This window comes from Pseudophryne corroboree, chromosome 8, assembly GCF_028390025.1.
Source record: "Pseudophryne corroboree isolate aPseCor3 chromosome 8, aPseCor3.hap2, whole genome shotgun sequence".
NCBI lineage: Eukaryota > Metazoa > Chordata > Amphibia > Anura > Myobatrachidae > Pseudophryne > Pseudophryne corroboree.
The window spans coordinates 447,389,326-447,407,080 of NC_086451.1; the positions used below are offsets into that span (position 1 = coordinate 447,389,326).

The 17,755-nt window shown below is 39.1% G+C and overlaps 1 protein-coding gene across 1 annotated transcript in view; it reads right to left on the reverse strand.

The window, feature by feature from the left end:
• LOC134949561 (H-2 class I histocompatibility antigen, Q9 alpha chain-like) overlaps positions 1–17,755 on the reverse strand; it is a 240,076-nt gene that overhangs the window by 101,459 nt on the left and 120,862 nt on the right. The window contains exon 3 of the mRNA XM_063938219.1: positions 15,282–15,560. Within this exon, the coding sequence (XP_063794289.1) occupies positions 15,282–15,560 (279 nt within the window). The remainder of the gene's footprint in view (positions 1–15,281; positions 15,561–17,755) is intronic.

Below are 17,755 nucleotides of genomic sequence, written 5' to 3' on the forward strand. Positions count from 1 at the left end.
GTATATAATGTGTGGTGTCACCTCTCTTCTCCAGATACTCTCTCCCATTGTTACACCACTGAGTACAGGACAGTATAATGTAATGAGACACATGAGGAAATGACCAGTATAACTGATAGGGATGTATGATGAGGTGTAATATAAATGTGATACAGGTATATAGATACAGTGTATATAATGTGTTATGTCACCTCTCTTCTCCAGATCCTCTCTCCCATTGTTACACCACTGAGTACAGGACAGTATAATGTAATGAGACACATGAGGAAATGACCAGTATAACTGATACGGATGTATGATGAGGAGTAATATAAATGTGATACAGGTATATAGATACAGTGTATATAATGTGTGGTGTCACCTCTCTTCTCCTCTCTCCCATTGTTACACCACTGAGTATAGGACAGTATAATGTAATGAGACACATGAGGAAATGACCAGTATAACTGATAGGGATGTATGATGAGGTGTAATATAGATGTGATACAGGTATATAGATACAGTGTATATAATGTGTGGTGTCACCTCTCTTCTCCAGATCCTCTCTCCCATTGTTACAGCACTGAGTACAGGACAGTATAATGTAATGAGACACATGAGAAAATGACCAGTATAACTGATAGGGATGTATGATGAGGTGTAATATAAAGTAATACAGGTATATAGATACAGTGTATATAATGTGTGGTGTCACCTCTCTTCTCCTCTCTCCCATTGTTACACCACTGAGTACAGGACAGTATAATGTAATGAGACACATGAGGAAATGACCAGTATAATGGATAGGGATGTATGATGAGGTGTAATATAGATGTGATACAGGTATATAGATACAGTGTATATAATGTGTGGTGTCACCTCTCTTCTCCAGATCCTCTCTCCCATTGTTACAGCACTGAGTACAGGACAGTATAATGTAATGAGACACATGAGGAAATGACCAGTATAACTGATAGGGATGTATGATGAGGTGTAATATAAAGTAATACAGGTATATAGATACAGTGTATATAATGTGTAGTGTCACCTCTCTTCTCCTCTCTCCCATTGTTACACCACTGATTACAGGACAGTATAATGTAATGAGACACATGAGGAAATGACCAGTATAACTGATAGGGATGTATGATGAGGTGTAATATAAATGTGATACAGGTATATAGATACAGTGTATATAATGTGTTATGTCACCTCTCTTCTCCAGATCCTCTCTCCCATTGTTACACCACTGAGTACAGGACAGTATAATGTAATGAGACACATGAGGAAATGACCAGTATAACTGATACGGATGTATGATGAGGAGTAATATAAATGTGATACAGGTATATAGATACAGTGTATATAATGTGTGGTGTCACCTCTCTTCTCCTCTCTCCCATTGTTACACCACTGAGTACAGGACAGTATAATGTAATGAGACACATGAGGAAATGACCAGTATAACGGATAGGGATGTATGATGAGGTGTAATATAGATGTGATACAGGTATATAGATACAGTGTATATAATGTGTGGTGTCACCTCTCTTCTCCAGATCCTCTCTCCCATTGTTACAGCACTGAGTACAGGACAGTATAATGTAATGAGACACATGAGGAAATGACCAGTATAACTGATAGGGATGTATGATGAGGTGTAATATAAAGTAATACAGGTATATAGATACAGTGTATATAATGTGTAGTGTCACCTCTCTTCTCCTCTCTCCCATTGTTACATCACTGATTACAGGACAGTATAATGTAATGAGACACATGAGGAAATGACCAGTATAACTGATAGGGATGTATGATGAGGTGTAATATAAATGTGATACAGGTATATAGATACAGTGTATATAATGTGTTATGTCACCTCTCTTCTCCAGATCCTCTCTCCCATTGTTACACCACTGAGTACAGGACAGTATAATGTAATGAGACACATGAGGAAATGACCAGTATAACTGATACGGATGTATGATGAGGAGTAATATAAATGTGATACAGGTATATAGATACAGTGTATATAATGTGTGGTGTCACCTCTCTTCTCCTCTCTCCCATTGTTACACCACTGAGTACAGGACAGTATAATGTAATGAGACACATGAGGAAATGACCAGTATAACGGATAGGGATGTATGATGAGGTGTAATATAGATGTGATACAGGTATATAGATACAGTGTATATAATGTGTGGTGTCACCTCTCTTCTCCAGATCCTCTCTCCCATTGTTACAGCACTGAGTACAGGACAGTATAATGTAATGAGACACATGAGGAAATGACCAGTATAACTGATAGGGATGTATGATGAGGTGTAATATAAAGTAATACAGGTATATAGATACAGTGTATATAATGTGTAGTGTCACCTCTCTTCTCCTCTCTCCCATTGTTACACCACTGATTACAGGACAGTATAATGTAATGAGACACATGAGGAAATGACCAGTATAACTGATAGGGATGTATGATGAGGTGTAATATAAATGTGATACAGGTATATAGATACAGTGTATATAATGTGTGGTGTCACCTCTCTTCTCCTCTCTCCCATTGTTACACCACTGAGTACAGGACAGTATAATGTAATGAGACACATGAGGAAATGACCAGTATAACTGATAGGGATGTATAATGAGGTGTAATATAAATGTGATACAGGTATATAGATACAGTGTATATAATGTGTGGTGTCACCTCTCTTCTCCTCTCCCCCATTGTTACACCACTGAGTACAGGACAGTATAATGTAATGAGACACATGAGGAAATGACCAGTATAACTGATAGGGATGTATGATGAGGTGTAATATAAATGTGATACAGGTATATAGATACAGTGTATATAATGTGTGGTGTCACCTCTCTTCTCCTCTCTCCCATTGTTACACCACTGAGTACAAGACAGTATAATGTAATGAGACACATGAGGAAATGACCAGTATAACTGATAGGGATGTATGATGAAGTGTAATATAAATGTGATACAGGTATATAGATACAGTGTATATAATGTGTGGTGTCACCTCTCTTCTCCAGATCCTCTCTCCCATTGTTACACCACTGAGTACAGGACAGTATAATGTAATGAGACACATGAGGAAATGACCAGTATAACTGATAGGGATGTATGATGAGGTGTAATATAAATGTGATACAGGTATATAGATACAGTGTATATAATGTGTGGGGTCACCTCTCCTCTCCTCTCTCCCATTGTTACACCACTGAGTACAGGACAGTATAATGTAATGAGACACATGAGGAAATGACCAGTATAACTGATAGGGATGTATGATGAGGTGTAATATAAATGTGATACAGGTATATAGATACAGTGTATATAATGTGTGGTGTCACCTCTCTTCTCCTCTCTCCCATTGTTACACCACTGAGTACAGGACAGTATAATGTAATGAGACACATGAGGAAATGACCAGTATAACTGATAGGGATGTATGATGAGGTGTAATATAAATGTGATACAGGTATATAGATACAGTGTATATAATGTGTGGTGTCACCTCTCTTCTCCAGATCCTCTCTCCCATTGTTACACCACTGAGTACAGGACAGTATAATGTAATGAGACACATGAGGAAATGACCAGTATAACTGATAGGGATGTATGATGAGGTGTAATATAAATGTGATACAGGTATATAGATACAGTGTATATAATGTGTGGTGTCACCTCTCTTCTCCTCTCTCCCATTGTTACAGCACTGAGTACAGGACAGTATAATGTAATGAGACACATGAGGAAATGACCAGTATAACTGATAGGGATGTATGATGAGGTGTAATATAAATGTGATACAGGTATATAGATACAGTGTATATAATGTGTGGTGTCACCTCTCTTCTCCTCTCTCCCATTGTTACACCACTGAGTACAGGACAGTATAATGTAATGAGACACATGAGGAAATGACCAGTATAACTGATAGGGATGTATGATGAGGTGTAATAAAAATGTGATACAGGTATATAGATACAGTGTATATAATGTGTGGTGTCACCTCTCTTCTCCTCTCTCCCATTGTTACACCACTGAGTACAGGACAGTATAATGTAATGAGACACATGAGGAAATGACAAGTATAACTGATAGGGATGTATGATGAGGTGTAATATAAATGTGATACAGGTATATAGATACAGTGTATATAATGTGTGGTGTCATCTCTCTTCTCCTCTCTCCCATTGTTACACCACTGAGTACAGGACAGTATAATGTAATGAGACACATGAGGAAATGACCAGTATAACTGATAGGGATGTATGATGAGGTGTAATATAAATGTGATACAGGTATATACAGTGTATATAATGTGTGGTGTCACCTCTCTCCCATTGTTACACCACTGAGTACAGGACAGTACAATGTAATGAGACACATGAGGAAATGACCAGTATAACTGATAGGGATGTATGATGAGGTGTAATATAAATGTGATACAGGTATATAGATACAGTGTATATAATGTGTGGTGTCACCTCTCTTCTCCTCTCTCCCATTGTTACACCACTGAGTACAGGACAGTATAATGTAATGAGACACATGAGGAAATGACCAGTATAACTGATAGGGGTGTATGATGAGGTGTAATATAAATGTGATACAGGTATATAGATACAGTGTATATAATGTGTGGTGTCACCTCTCCTCTTCTCTCTCCCATTGTTACACCACTGAGTACAGGACATTATAATGTAATGAGACACATGAGGAAATGACCAGTATAACTGATAGGGATGTATGATGAGGTGTAATATAAATGTGATACAGGTATATAGATACAGTGTATATAATGTGTGGTGTCACCTCTCTTCTCCTCTCTCCCATTGTTACACCACTGAGTACAGGACAGTATAATGTAATGAGACACATGAGGAAATGACCAGTATAACTGATAGGGGTGTATGATGAGGTGTAATATAAATGTGATACAGGTATATAGATACAGTGTATATAATGTGTGGTGTCACCTCTCCTCTCCTCTCTCCCATTGTTACACCACTGAGTACAGGACAGTATAATGTAATGAGACACATGAGGAAATGACCAGTATAACTGATAGGGATGTATGATGAGGTGTAATATAAATGTGATACAGGTATATAGATACAGTGTATATAATGTGTGATGTCACCCCTCTTCTCCTCTCTCCCATTGTTACACCACTGAGTACAGGACAGTATAATGTAATGAGACACATAAGGAAATGACCAGTATAACTGATAGGGATGTATGATGAGGTGTAATATAAATGTGATACAGGTATATAGATACAGTGTATATAATGTGTGGTGTCACCTCTCTTCTCCAGATCCTCTCTCCCATTGTTACACCACTGAGTACAGGACAGTATAATGTAATGAGACACATGAGGAAATGACCAGTATAACTGATAGGGATGTATGATGAGGTGTAATATAAATGTGATACAGGTATATAGATACAGTGTATATAATGTGTGGTGTCACCTCTCTTCTCCTCTCTCCCATTGTTACACCACTGAGTACAGGACAGTATAATGTAATGAGACACATAAGGAAATGACCAGTATAACTGATAGGGATGTATGATGAGGTGTAATATAAATGTGATACAGGTATATAGATACAGTGTATATAATGTGTGGTGTCACCTCTCTTCTCCAGATCCTCTCTCCCATTGTTACACCACTGAGTACAGGACAGTATAATGTAATGAGACACATGAGGAAATGACCAGTATAACTGATAGGAATGTATGATGAGGTGTAATATAAATGTGATACAGGTATATAGATACAGTGTATATAATGTGTGGTGTCACCTCTCTTCTCCTCTCTCCCATTGTTACACCACTGAGTACAGGACAGTATAATGTAATGAGACACATGAGGAAATGACCAGTATAACTGATAGGGATGTATGATGAGGTGTAATATAAATGTGATACAGGTATATAGATACAGTGTATATAATGTGTGGTGTCACCTCTCTTCTCCTCTCTCCCATTGTTACACCACTGAGTACAGGACAGTATAATGTAATGAGACACATGAGGAAATGACCAGTATAACTGATAGGGGTGTATGATGAGGTGTAATATAAATGTGATACAGTTATATAGATACAGTGTATATAATGTGTGGTGTCACCTCTCTTCTCCTCTCTCCCATTGTTACACCACTGAGTACAGGACAGTATAATGTAATGAGAAACATGAGGAAATGACCAGTATAACTGATAGGGATGTATGATGAGGTGTAATATAAATGTGATACAGGTATATAGATACAGTGTATATAATGTGTGGTGTCACCTCTCTTCTCCTCTCTCCCATTGTTACACCACTGAGTACAGGACAGTATAATGTAATGAGACATATGAGGAAATGACCAGTATAACTGATAGGGATGTATGATGAGGTGTAATATAAATGTGATACAGGTATATAGATACAGTGTATATAATGTGTGGTGTCACCTCTCTTCTCCTCTCTCCCATTGTTACACCACTGAGTACAGGACAGTATAATGTAATGAGACACATGAGGAAATGACCAGTATAACTGATAGGGATGTATGATGAGGTGTAATATAAATGTGATACAGGTATATAGATACAGTGTATATAATGTGTGGTGTCACCTCTCTTCTCCAGATCCTTTCTCCCATTGTTACACCACTGAGTACAGGACAGTATAATGTAATGAGACATATGAGGAAATGACCAGTATAACTGATAGGGATGTATGATGAGGTGTAATATAAATGTGATACAGGTATATAGATACAGTGTATATAATGTGTGATGTCACCTCCATTCTCCAGATCCTCTCTCCCATTGTTACACCACTGAGTACAGGACAGTATAATGTAATGAGACACATGAGGAAATGACCAGTATAACTGATAGGGATGTATGATGAGGTGTAATATAAATGTGATACAGGTATATAGATACAGTGTATATAATGTGTGGTGTCACCTCTCTTCTCCCCTCTCCCACTGTTACACCACTGAGTACAGGACAGTATAATGTAATGAGACACATGAGGAAATGACCAGTATAACTGATAGGGATGTATGATGAGGTGTAATATAAATGTGATACAGGTATATAGATACAGTGTATATAATGTGTGGTGTCACCTCTCTTCTCCTCTCTCCCGTTGTTACACCACTGAGTACAGGACAGTATAATGTAATGAGACACATGAGGAAATGACCAGTATAACTGATAGTGATTTATGATGAGGTGTAATATAAATGTGATACAGGTATTTAGATACAGTGTATATAATGTGTGGTGTCACCTCTCTTCTCCTCTCTCCCATTGTTACAGCACTGAGTACAGGACAGTATAATGTAATGAGACACATGAGGAAATGACCAGTATAACTGATAGGGATGTATGATGAGGTGTAATATAAATGTGATACAGGTATATAGATACAGTGTATATAATGTGTGGTGTCACCTCTCTTCTCCAGATACTCTCTCCCATTGTTACACCACTGAGTACAGGACAGTATAATGTAATGAGACACATGAGGAAATGACCAGTATAACTGATAGGGATGTATGATGAGGTGTAATATAAATGTGATACAGGTATATAGATACAGTGTATATAATGTGTTATGTCACCTCTCTTCTCCAGATCCTCTCTCCCATTGTTACACCACTGAGTACAGGACAGTATAATGTAATGAGACACATGAGGAAATGACCAGTATAACTGATACGGATGTATGATGAGGAGTAATATAAATGTGATACAGGTATATAGATACAGTGTATATAATGTGTGGTGTCACCTCTCTTCTCCTCTCTCCCATTGTTACACCACTGAGTATAGGACAGTATAATGTAATGAGACACATGAGGAAATGACCAGTATAACTGATAGGGATGTATGATGAGGTGTAATATAGATGTGATACAGGTATATAGATACAGTGTATATAATGTGTGGTGTCACCTCTCTTCTCCAGATCCTCTCTCCCATTGTTACAGCACTGAGTACAGGACAGTATAATGTAATGAGACACATGAGAAAATGACCAGTATAACTGATAGGGATGTATGATGAGGTGTAATATAAAGTAATACAGGTATATAGATACAGTGTATATAATGTGTGGTGTCACCTCTCTTCTCCTCTCTCCCATTGTTACACCACTGAGTACAGGACAGTATAATGTAATGAGACACATGAGGAAATGACCAGTATAACGGATAGGGATGTATGATGAGGTGTAATATAGATGTGATACAGGTATATAGATACAGTGTATATAATGTGTGGTGTCACCTCTCTTCTCCAGATCCTCTCTCCCATTGTTACAGCACTGAGTACAGGACAGTATAATGTAATGAGACACATGAGGAAATGACCAGTATAACTGATAGGGATGTATGATGAGGTGTAATATAAAGTAATACAGGTATATAGATACAGTGTATATAATGTGTAGTGTCACCTCTCTTCTCCTCTCTCCCATTGTTACACCACTGATTACAGGACAGTATAATGTAATGAGACACATGAGGAAATGACCAGTATAACTGATAGGGATGTATGATGAGGTGTAATATAAATGTGATACAGGTATATAGATACAGTGTATATAATGTGTTATGTCACCTCTCTTCTCCAGATCCTCTCTCCCATTGTTACACCACTGAGTACAGGACAGTATAATGTAATGAGACACATGAGGAAATGACCAGTATAACTGATACGGATGTATGATGAGGAGTAATATAAATGTGATACAGGTATATAGATACAGTGTATATAATGTGTGGTGTCACCTCTCTTCTCCTCTCTCCCATTGTTACACCACTGAGTACAGGACAGTATAATGTAATGAGACACATGAGGAAATGACCAGTATAACGGATAGGGATGTATGATGAGGTGTAATATAGATGTGATACAGGTATATAGATACAGTGTATATAATGTGTGGTGTCACCTCTCTTCTCCAGATCCTCTCTCCCATTGTTACAGCACTGAGTACAGGACAGTATAATGTAATGAGACACATGAGGAAATGACCAGTATAACTGATAGGGATGTATGATGAGGTGTAATATAAAGTAATACAGGTATATAGATACAGTGTATATAATGTGTAGTGTCACCTCTCTTCTCCTCTCTCCCATTGTTACATCACTGATTACAGGACAGTATAATGTAATGAGACACATGAGGAAATGACCAGTATAACTGATAGGGATGTATGATGAGGTGTAATATAAATGTGATACAGGTATATAGATACAGTGTATATAATGTGTTATGTCACCTCTCTTCTCCAGATCCTCTCTCCCATTGTTACACCACTGAGTACAGGACAGTATAATGTAATGAGACACATGAGGAAATGACCAGTATAACTGATACGGATGTATGATGAGGAGTAATATAAATGTGATACAGGTATATAGATACAGTGTATATAATGTGTGGTGTCACCTCTCTTCTCCTCTCTCCCATTGTTACACCACTGAGTACAGGACAGTATAATGTAATGAGACACATGAGGAAATGACCAGTATAACGGATAGGGATGTATGATGAGGTGTAATATAGATGTGATACAGGTATATAGATACAGTGTATATAATGTGTGGTGTCACCTCTCTTCTCCAGATCCTCTCTCCCATTGTTACAGCACTGAGTACAGGACAGTATAATGTAATGAGACACATGAGGAAATGACCAGTATAACTGATAGGGATGTATGATGAGGTGTAATATAAAGTAATACAGGTATATAGATACAGTGTATATAATGTGTAGTGTCACCTCTCTTCTCCTCTCTCCCATTGTTACACCACTGATTACAGGACAGTATAATGTAATGAGACACATGAGGAAATGACCAGTATAACTGATAGGGATGTATGATGAGGTGTAATATAAATGTGATACAGGTATATAGATACAGTGTATATAATGTGTGGTGTCACCTCTCTTCTCCTCTCTCCCATTGTTACACCACTGAGTACAGGACAGTATAATGTAATGAGACACATGAGGAAATGACCAGTATAACTGATAGGGATGTATAATGAGGTGTAATATAAATGTGATACAGGTATATAGATACAGTGTATATAATGTGTGGTGTCACCTCTCTTCTCCTCTCCCCCATTGTTACACCACTGAGTACAGGACAGTATAATGTAATGAGACACATGAGGAAATGACCAGTATAACTGATAGGGATGTATGATGAGGTGTAATATAAATGTGATACAGGTATATAGATACAGTGTATATAATGTGTGGTGTCACCTCTCTTCTCCTCTCTCCCATTGTTACACCACTGAGTACAGGACAGTATAATGTAATGAGACACATGAGGAAATGACCAGTATAACTGATAGGGATGTATGATGAGGTGTAATATAAATGTGATACAGGTATATAGATACAGTGTATATAATGTGTGGTGTCACCTCTCTTCTCCTCTCTCCCATTGTTACACCACTGAGTACAGGACAGTATAATGTAATGAGACACATGAGGAAATGACCAGTATAACTGATAGGGGTGTATGATGAGGTGTAATATAAATGTGATACAGTTATATAGATACAGTGTATATAATGTGTGGTGTCACCTCTCTTCTCCTCTCTCCCGTTGTTACACCACTGAGTACAGGACAGTATAATGTAATGAGAAACATGAGGAAATGACCAGTATAACTGATAGGGATGTATGATGAGGTGTAATATAAATGTGATACAGGTATTTAGATACAGTGTATATAATGTGTGGTGTCACCTCTCTTCTCCTCTCTCCCATTGTTACAGCACTGAGTACAGGACAGTATAATGTAATGAGACACATGAGGAAATGACCAGTATAACTGATAGGGATGTATGATGAGGTGTAATATAAATGTGATACAGGTATATAGATACAGTGTATATAATGTGTGGTGTCACCTCTCTTCTCCAGATACTCTCTCCCATTGTTACACCACTGAGTACAGGACAGTATAATGTAATGAGACACATGAGGAAATGACCAGTATAACTGATAGGGATGTATGATGAGGTGTAATATAAATGTGATACAGGTATATAGATACAGTGTATATAATGTGTTATGTCACCTCTCTTCTCCAGATCCTCTCTCCCATTGTTACACCACTGAGTACAGGACAGTATAATGTAATGAGACACATGAGGAAATGACCAGTATAACTGATACGGATGTATGATGAGGAGTAATATAAATGTGATACAGGTATATAGATACAGTGTATATAATGTGTGGTGTCACCTCTCTTCTCCTCTCTCCCATTGTTACACCACTGAGTATAGGACAGTATAATGTAATGAGACACATGAGGAAATGACCAGTATAACTGATAGGGATGTATGATGAGGTGTAATATAGATGTGATACAGGTATATAGATACAGTGTATATAATGTGTGGTGTCACCTCTCTTCTCCAGATCCTCTCTCCCATTGTTACAGCACTGAGTACAGGACAGTATAATGTAATGAGACACATGAGAAAATGACCAGTATAACTGATAGGGATGTATGATGAGGTGTAATATAAAGTAATACAGGTATATAGATACAGTGTATATAATGTGTGGTGTCACCTCTCTTCTCCTCTCTCCCATTGTTACACCACTGAGTACAGGACAGTATAATGTAATGAGACACATGAGGAAATGACCAGTATAACGGATAGGGATGTATGATGAGGTGTAATATAGATGTGATACAGGTATATAGATACAGTGTATATAATGTGTGGTGTCACCTCTCTTCTCCAGATCCTCTCTCCCATTGTTACAGCACTGAGTACAGGACAGTATAATGTAATGAGACACATGAGGAAATGACCAGTATAACTGATAGGGATGTATGATGAGGTGTAATATAAAGTAATACAGGTATATAGATACAGTGTATATAATGTGTAGTGTCACCTCTCTTCTCCTCTCTCCCATTGTTACACCACTGATTACAGGACAGTATAATGTAATGAGACACATGAGGAAATGACCAGTATAACTGATAGGGATGTATGATGAGGTGTAATATAAATGTGATACAGGTATATAGATACAGTGTATATAATGTGTTATGTCACCTCTCTTCTCCAGATCCTCTCTCCCATTGTTACACCACTGAGTACAGGACAGTATAATGTAATGAGACACATGAGGAAATGACCAGTATAACTGATACAGATGTATGATGAGGAGTAATATAAATGTGATACAGGTATATAGATACAGTGTATATAATGTGTGGTGTCACCTCTCTTCTCCTCTCTCCCATTGTTACACCACTGAGTACAGGACAGTATAATGTAATGAGACACATGAGGAAATGACCAGTATAACGGATAGGGATGTATGATGAGGTGTAATATAGATGTGATACAGGTATATAGATACAGTGTATATAATGTGTGGTGTCACCTCTCTTCTCCAGATCCTCTCTCCCATTGTTACAGCACTGAGTACAGGACAGTATAATGTAATGAGACACATGAGGAAATGACCAGTATAACTGATAGGGATGTATGATGAGGTGTAATATAAAGTAATACAGGTATATAGATACAGTGTATATAATGTGTAGTGTCACCTCTCTTCTCCTCTCTCCCATTGTTACATCACTGATTACAGGACAGTATAATGTAATGAGACACATGAGGAAATGACCAGTATAACTGATAGGGATGTATGATGAGGTGTAATATAAATGTGATACAGGTATATAGATACAGTGTATATAATGTGTTATGTCACCTCTCTTCTCCAGATCCTCTCTCCCATTGTTACACCACTGAGTACAGGACAGTATAATGTAATGAGACACATGAGGAAATGACCAGTATAACTGATACGGATGTATGATGAGGAGTAATATAAATGTGATACAGGTATATAGATACAGTGTATATAATGTGTGGTGTCACCTCTCTTCTCCTCTCTCCCATTGTTACACCACTGAGTACAGGACAGTATAATGTAATGAGACACATGAGGAAATGACCAGTATAACGGATAGGGATGTATGATGAGGTGTAATATAGATGTGATACAGGTATATAGATACAGTGTATATAATGTGTGGTGTCACCTCTCTTCTCCAGATCCTCTCTCCCATTGTTACAGCACTGAGTACAGGACAGTATAATGTAATGAGACACATGAGGAAATGACCAGTATAACTGATAGGGATGTATGATGAGGTGTAATATAAAGTAATACAGGTATATAGATACAGTGTATATAATGTGTAGTGTCACCTCTCTTCTCCTCTCTCCCATTGTTACACCACTGATTACAGGACAGTATAATGTAATGAGACACATGAGGAAATGACCAGTATAACTGATAGGGATGTATGATGAGGTGTAATATAAATGTGATACAGGTATATAGATACAGTGTATATAATGTGTGGTGTCACCTCTCTTCTCCTCTCTCCCATTGTTACACCACTGAGTACAGGACAGTATAATGTAATGAGACACATGAGGAAATGACCAGTATAACTGATAGGGATGTATAATGAGGTGTAATATAAATGTGATACAGGTATATAGATACAGTGTATATAATGTGTGGTGTCACCTCTCTTCTCCTCTCCCCCATTGTTACACCACTGAGTACAGGACAGTATAATGTAATGAGACACATGAGGAAATGACCAGTATAACTGATAGGGATGTATGATGAGGTGTAATATAAATGTGATACAGGTATATAGATACAGTGTATATAATGTGTGGTGTCACCTCTCTTCTCCTCTCTCCCATTGTTACACCACTGAGTACAAGACAGTATAATGTAATGAGACACATGAGGAAATGACCAGTATAACTGATAGGGATGTATGATGAAGTGTAATATAAATGTGATACAGGTATATAGATACAGTGTATATAATGTGTGGTGTCACCTCTCTTCTCCAGATCCTCTCTCCCATTGTTACACCACTGAGTACAGGACAGTATAATGTAATGAGACACATGAGGAAATGACCAGTATAACTGATAGGGATGTATGATGAGGTGTAATATAAATGTGATACAGGTATATAGATACAGTGTATATAATGTGTGGGGTCACCTCTCCTCTCCTCTCTCCCATTGTTACACCACTGAGTACAGGACAGTATAATGTAATGAGACACATGAGGAAATGACCAGTATAACTGATAGGGATGTATGATGAGGTGTAATATAAATGTGATACAGGTATATAGATACAGTGTATATAATGTGTGGTGTCACCTCTCTTCTCCTCTCTCCCATTGTTACACCACTGAGTACAGGACAGTATAATGTAATGAGACACATGAGGAAATGACCAGTATAACTGATAGGGATGTATGATGAGGTGTAATATAAATGTGATACAGGTATATAGATACAGTGTATATAATGTGTGGTGTCACTTCTCTTCTCCTCTCTCCCATTGTTACACCACTGAGTACAGGACAGTATAATGTAATGAGACACATGAGGAAATGACCAGTATAACTGATAGGGATGTATGATGAGGTGTAATATAAATGTGATACAGGTATATAGATACAGTGTATATAATGTGTGGTGTCACTTCTCTTCTCCTCTCTCCCATTGTTACACCACTGAGTACAGGACAGTATAATGTAATGAGACACATGAGGAAATGACCAGTATAACTGATAGGGATGTATGATGAGGTGTAATATAAATGTGATACAGGTATATAGATACAGTGTATATAATGTGTGCTGTCACCTCTCTTCTCCAGATCCTCTCTCCCATTGTTACAGCACTGAGTACAGGACAGTATAATGTAATGAGACACATGAGGAAATGACCAGTATAACTGATAGGGATGTATGATGAGGTGTAATATAAATGTGATACAGGTATATAGATACAGTGTATATAATGTGTGGTGTCACCTCTCTTCTCCAGATCCTCTCTCCCATTGTTACACCACTGAGTACAGGACAGTATAATGTAATGAGACACATGAGGAAATGACCAGTATAACTGATAGGGATGTATGATGAGGTGTAATATAAATGTGATACAGGTATATAGATACAGTGTATATAATGTGTGGGGTCACCTCTCCTCTCCTCTCTCCCATTGTTACACCACTGAGTACAGGACAGTATAATGTAATGAGACACATGAGGAAATGACCAGTATAACTGATAGGGATGTATGATGAGGTGTAATATAAATGTGATACAGGTATATAGATACAGTGTATATAATGTGTGGTGTCACCTCTCCTCTCCAGATCCTCTCTCCCATAGGTGATGTATGTCTTCAGCCACTCTATACATTCATTCTGCAGATAAATCCTGTATCTCTCCCCCACTCGTACATCTGGGCTGTTCCATCTCTGTGTAGTGATCTGAGCCTCGTGCATGGTGGGGATATAGATTCCTCTCTCTGTGTCCAGGGACATGAAATCTCTCCCGTCATATCCATCCTGCATATACCCCGCGGTGCTGCCGTCATCTCTCAGCTCACAGCCGTACATCCACTGGTAGGAATGGAGACCTGCACACAGCACAGGAACATGTTACACGGGAGCACAGAGGCGGGTGTCACGTGTGTAGCAGTGTGTGTCACGTGTAATATACGGTGTGTGTGTCACTACATGGGTCACATGTCCCTGTAATCAGGGAATACATAACTCACAGTCACAGCTCCCCCATAGACTAGCTCTGACTCTGAGGTGACTGGGTCACATGATCCGAACATCCAATAGAAACTGGAGTAAGGCAATGTAGTATTTTATCACTGAGAAGCTGCTCTTCAATGATTGGTTGTCCTTTGCTGTCAAACAATTCTGTCAGCCAATCAGGGGTGAAGTATTGTGGCATTCAGCTTATTGGCTGTAGTTTCCCCCCCGATTTCTAACCACCAATCAGGCAGTGAGTGTTACAGACCCTGGCAGAATGTACCATTGTGTGATACAGGAGGGGGGTCAGTCAGTGTAGAGCGGTGTAATGGGTTGTGTCTATTCCCCCTTCTGTGAATGTTGCCTCAGATGGAATCAGACCACGTGAACCATGGGACATACCATGTGACCCATGACTGCATGGTGAACCAAGTGTACCCTCGCGGGCTCGCCACAGGTTACTAAAGGGAACACATGTTAATGTGGATAGAAAACTGGTAGCCCGCCATCCTTGCATTTCCCCCTGTCGTCGTGGTTCACATGGTATTTCCCATGGTTCATGTGGTCTCATGAAGTCAGAGGCTACATCTTCTGAAGGGGTAAATAGAAAATAATTGGAGAGAACACTTAGTCGGCGCTCTTCACAGCTGTCACATTCTGGTCAATTCCATGACTCTGGGCCTAATTCTGAGTTGATCGCAGCAGGATCTTTGTTAGCAATTGGGCAAAACCATGTGCACTGCAGGGGAGGCAGATATAACATGTGCAGAGAGAGTTAGATTTGGGTGGGGTGTATTCAAACTGAAATCTAATTTGCAGTGTAAAAATGAAGCAGCCAGTATTTACCCTGCACAGAAACAAAATAACCCTCCCAAATCTAACTCTTTCTGCACATGTTACTGTATATCTGCCTCCCCCTGCAGTGCACATGGTTTTGCCCATTTGCTAACAAAAATCCTGCTGCGATCAACTCAGAATTACCCCCTCTATCTCCAAGTAGAGGAGAATCAACATGGAACAAAAAAAATTGGTATGTATAGTGAGGTACAGTTTAATATCACAGACATACAAAAAGCAACCATAAATTACAGCAAAATCACATTACTGCCAGTATTACAATGTGGCGGGGGATCCAGAGTGACTGAAACCAGTGACTAATTACCAGATAGGTAGGAACTGTGGCCAAACAATTCCCACAAACGCTTGAGTTCTAATAGGGAATTCCGGATATTCCCCCAAAAGCCTCAAACGGTTCGTTCAGTCCGGTTGTTATCACTGCCGTCACTAGTCCCCGTGCATCCGCCGACGCGTTTCCACCCCTAGCTGCGGTCTTTTTCAAGGTGAAAAGAACGATTTCAATACTACTCCCAAAATGCTATTTAAACTGTCCACTGGCCAATCACCATCTGTCCTGCACAGCTGGGCCCTATACATAGTTACCTATTAGTCCTGTGGTCCTCTGCTGCACAGGATGTTCCGTCATGCAGCTTCCGTCTACACTGAATACCATGACAATCCGGTGTCCAATCACAGTCGGGCACCGGGTGCCGTTACGTCACTTCCGCTCTCCGGATCTCGGAGTCGCCTGTCCGCGCCGCTGGCCCATCATATATATGGACTCAACTATGCAGGGTTGCGGCACTAAGATGGACCGGTGGGCTATGTGTGAAATGTGCTTGTGAGCAATGTAAACAGCGCGGACAGGCGAGTCAGAGATCCAGAGCCTGGAAGTGACGTAACGGTGCTTTTATGTTCCGGGGTCACCAATCCCTGGGTGATTTTTTAGTTTTTTTACGACTAACTATAAGAATTTCCAGACAGTTAACATGTTTCCTGACATACAGAGGAGGGGCGCTGGTAATAGGATTTGGTGAATGATTGCCAGGTGTGGCAACCGGTACAGCACCGCACATATACAGCAGGATGCACAGAATGTTTCCATTCTCTCCGCCCCCTGCGCCTCAGTGAGAGAAAGGGGAGGGGCTCTACTGAACAGACTGCGGGGCTTATTTTACATTCCTAAATGGGATCAGCTGTTCCTTCCTCGCTCTACAAACCTGCCACGCCCCCA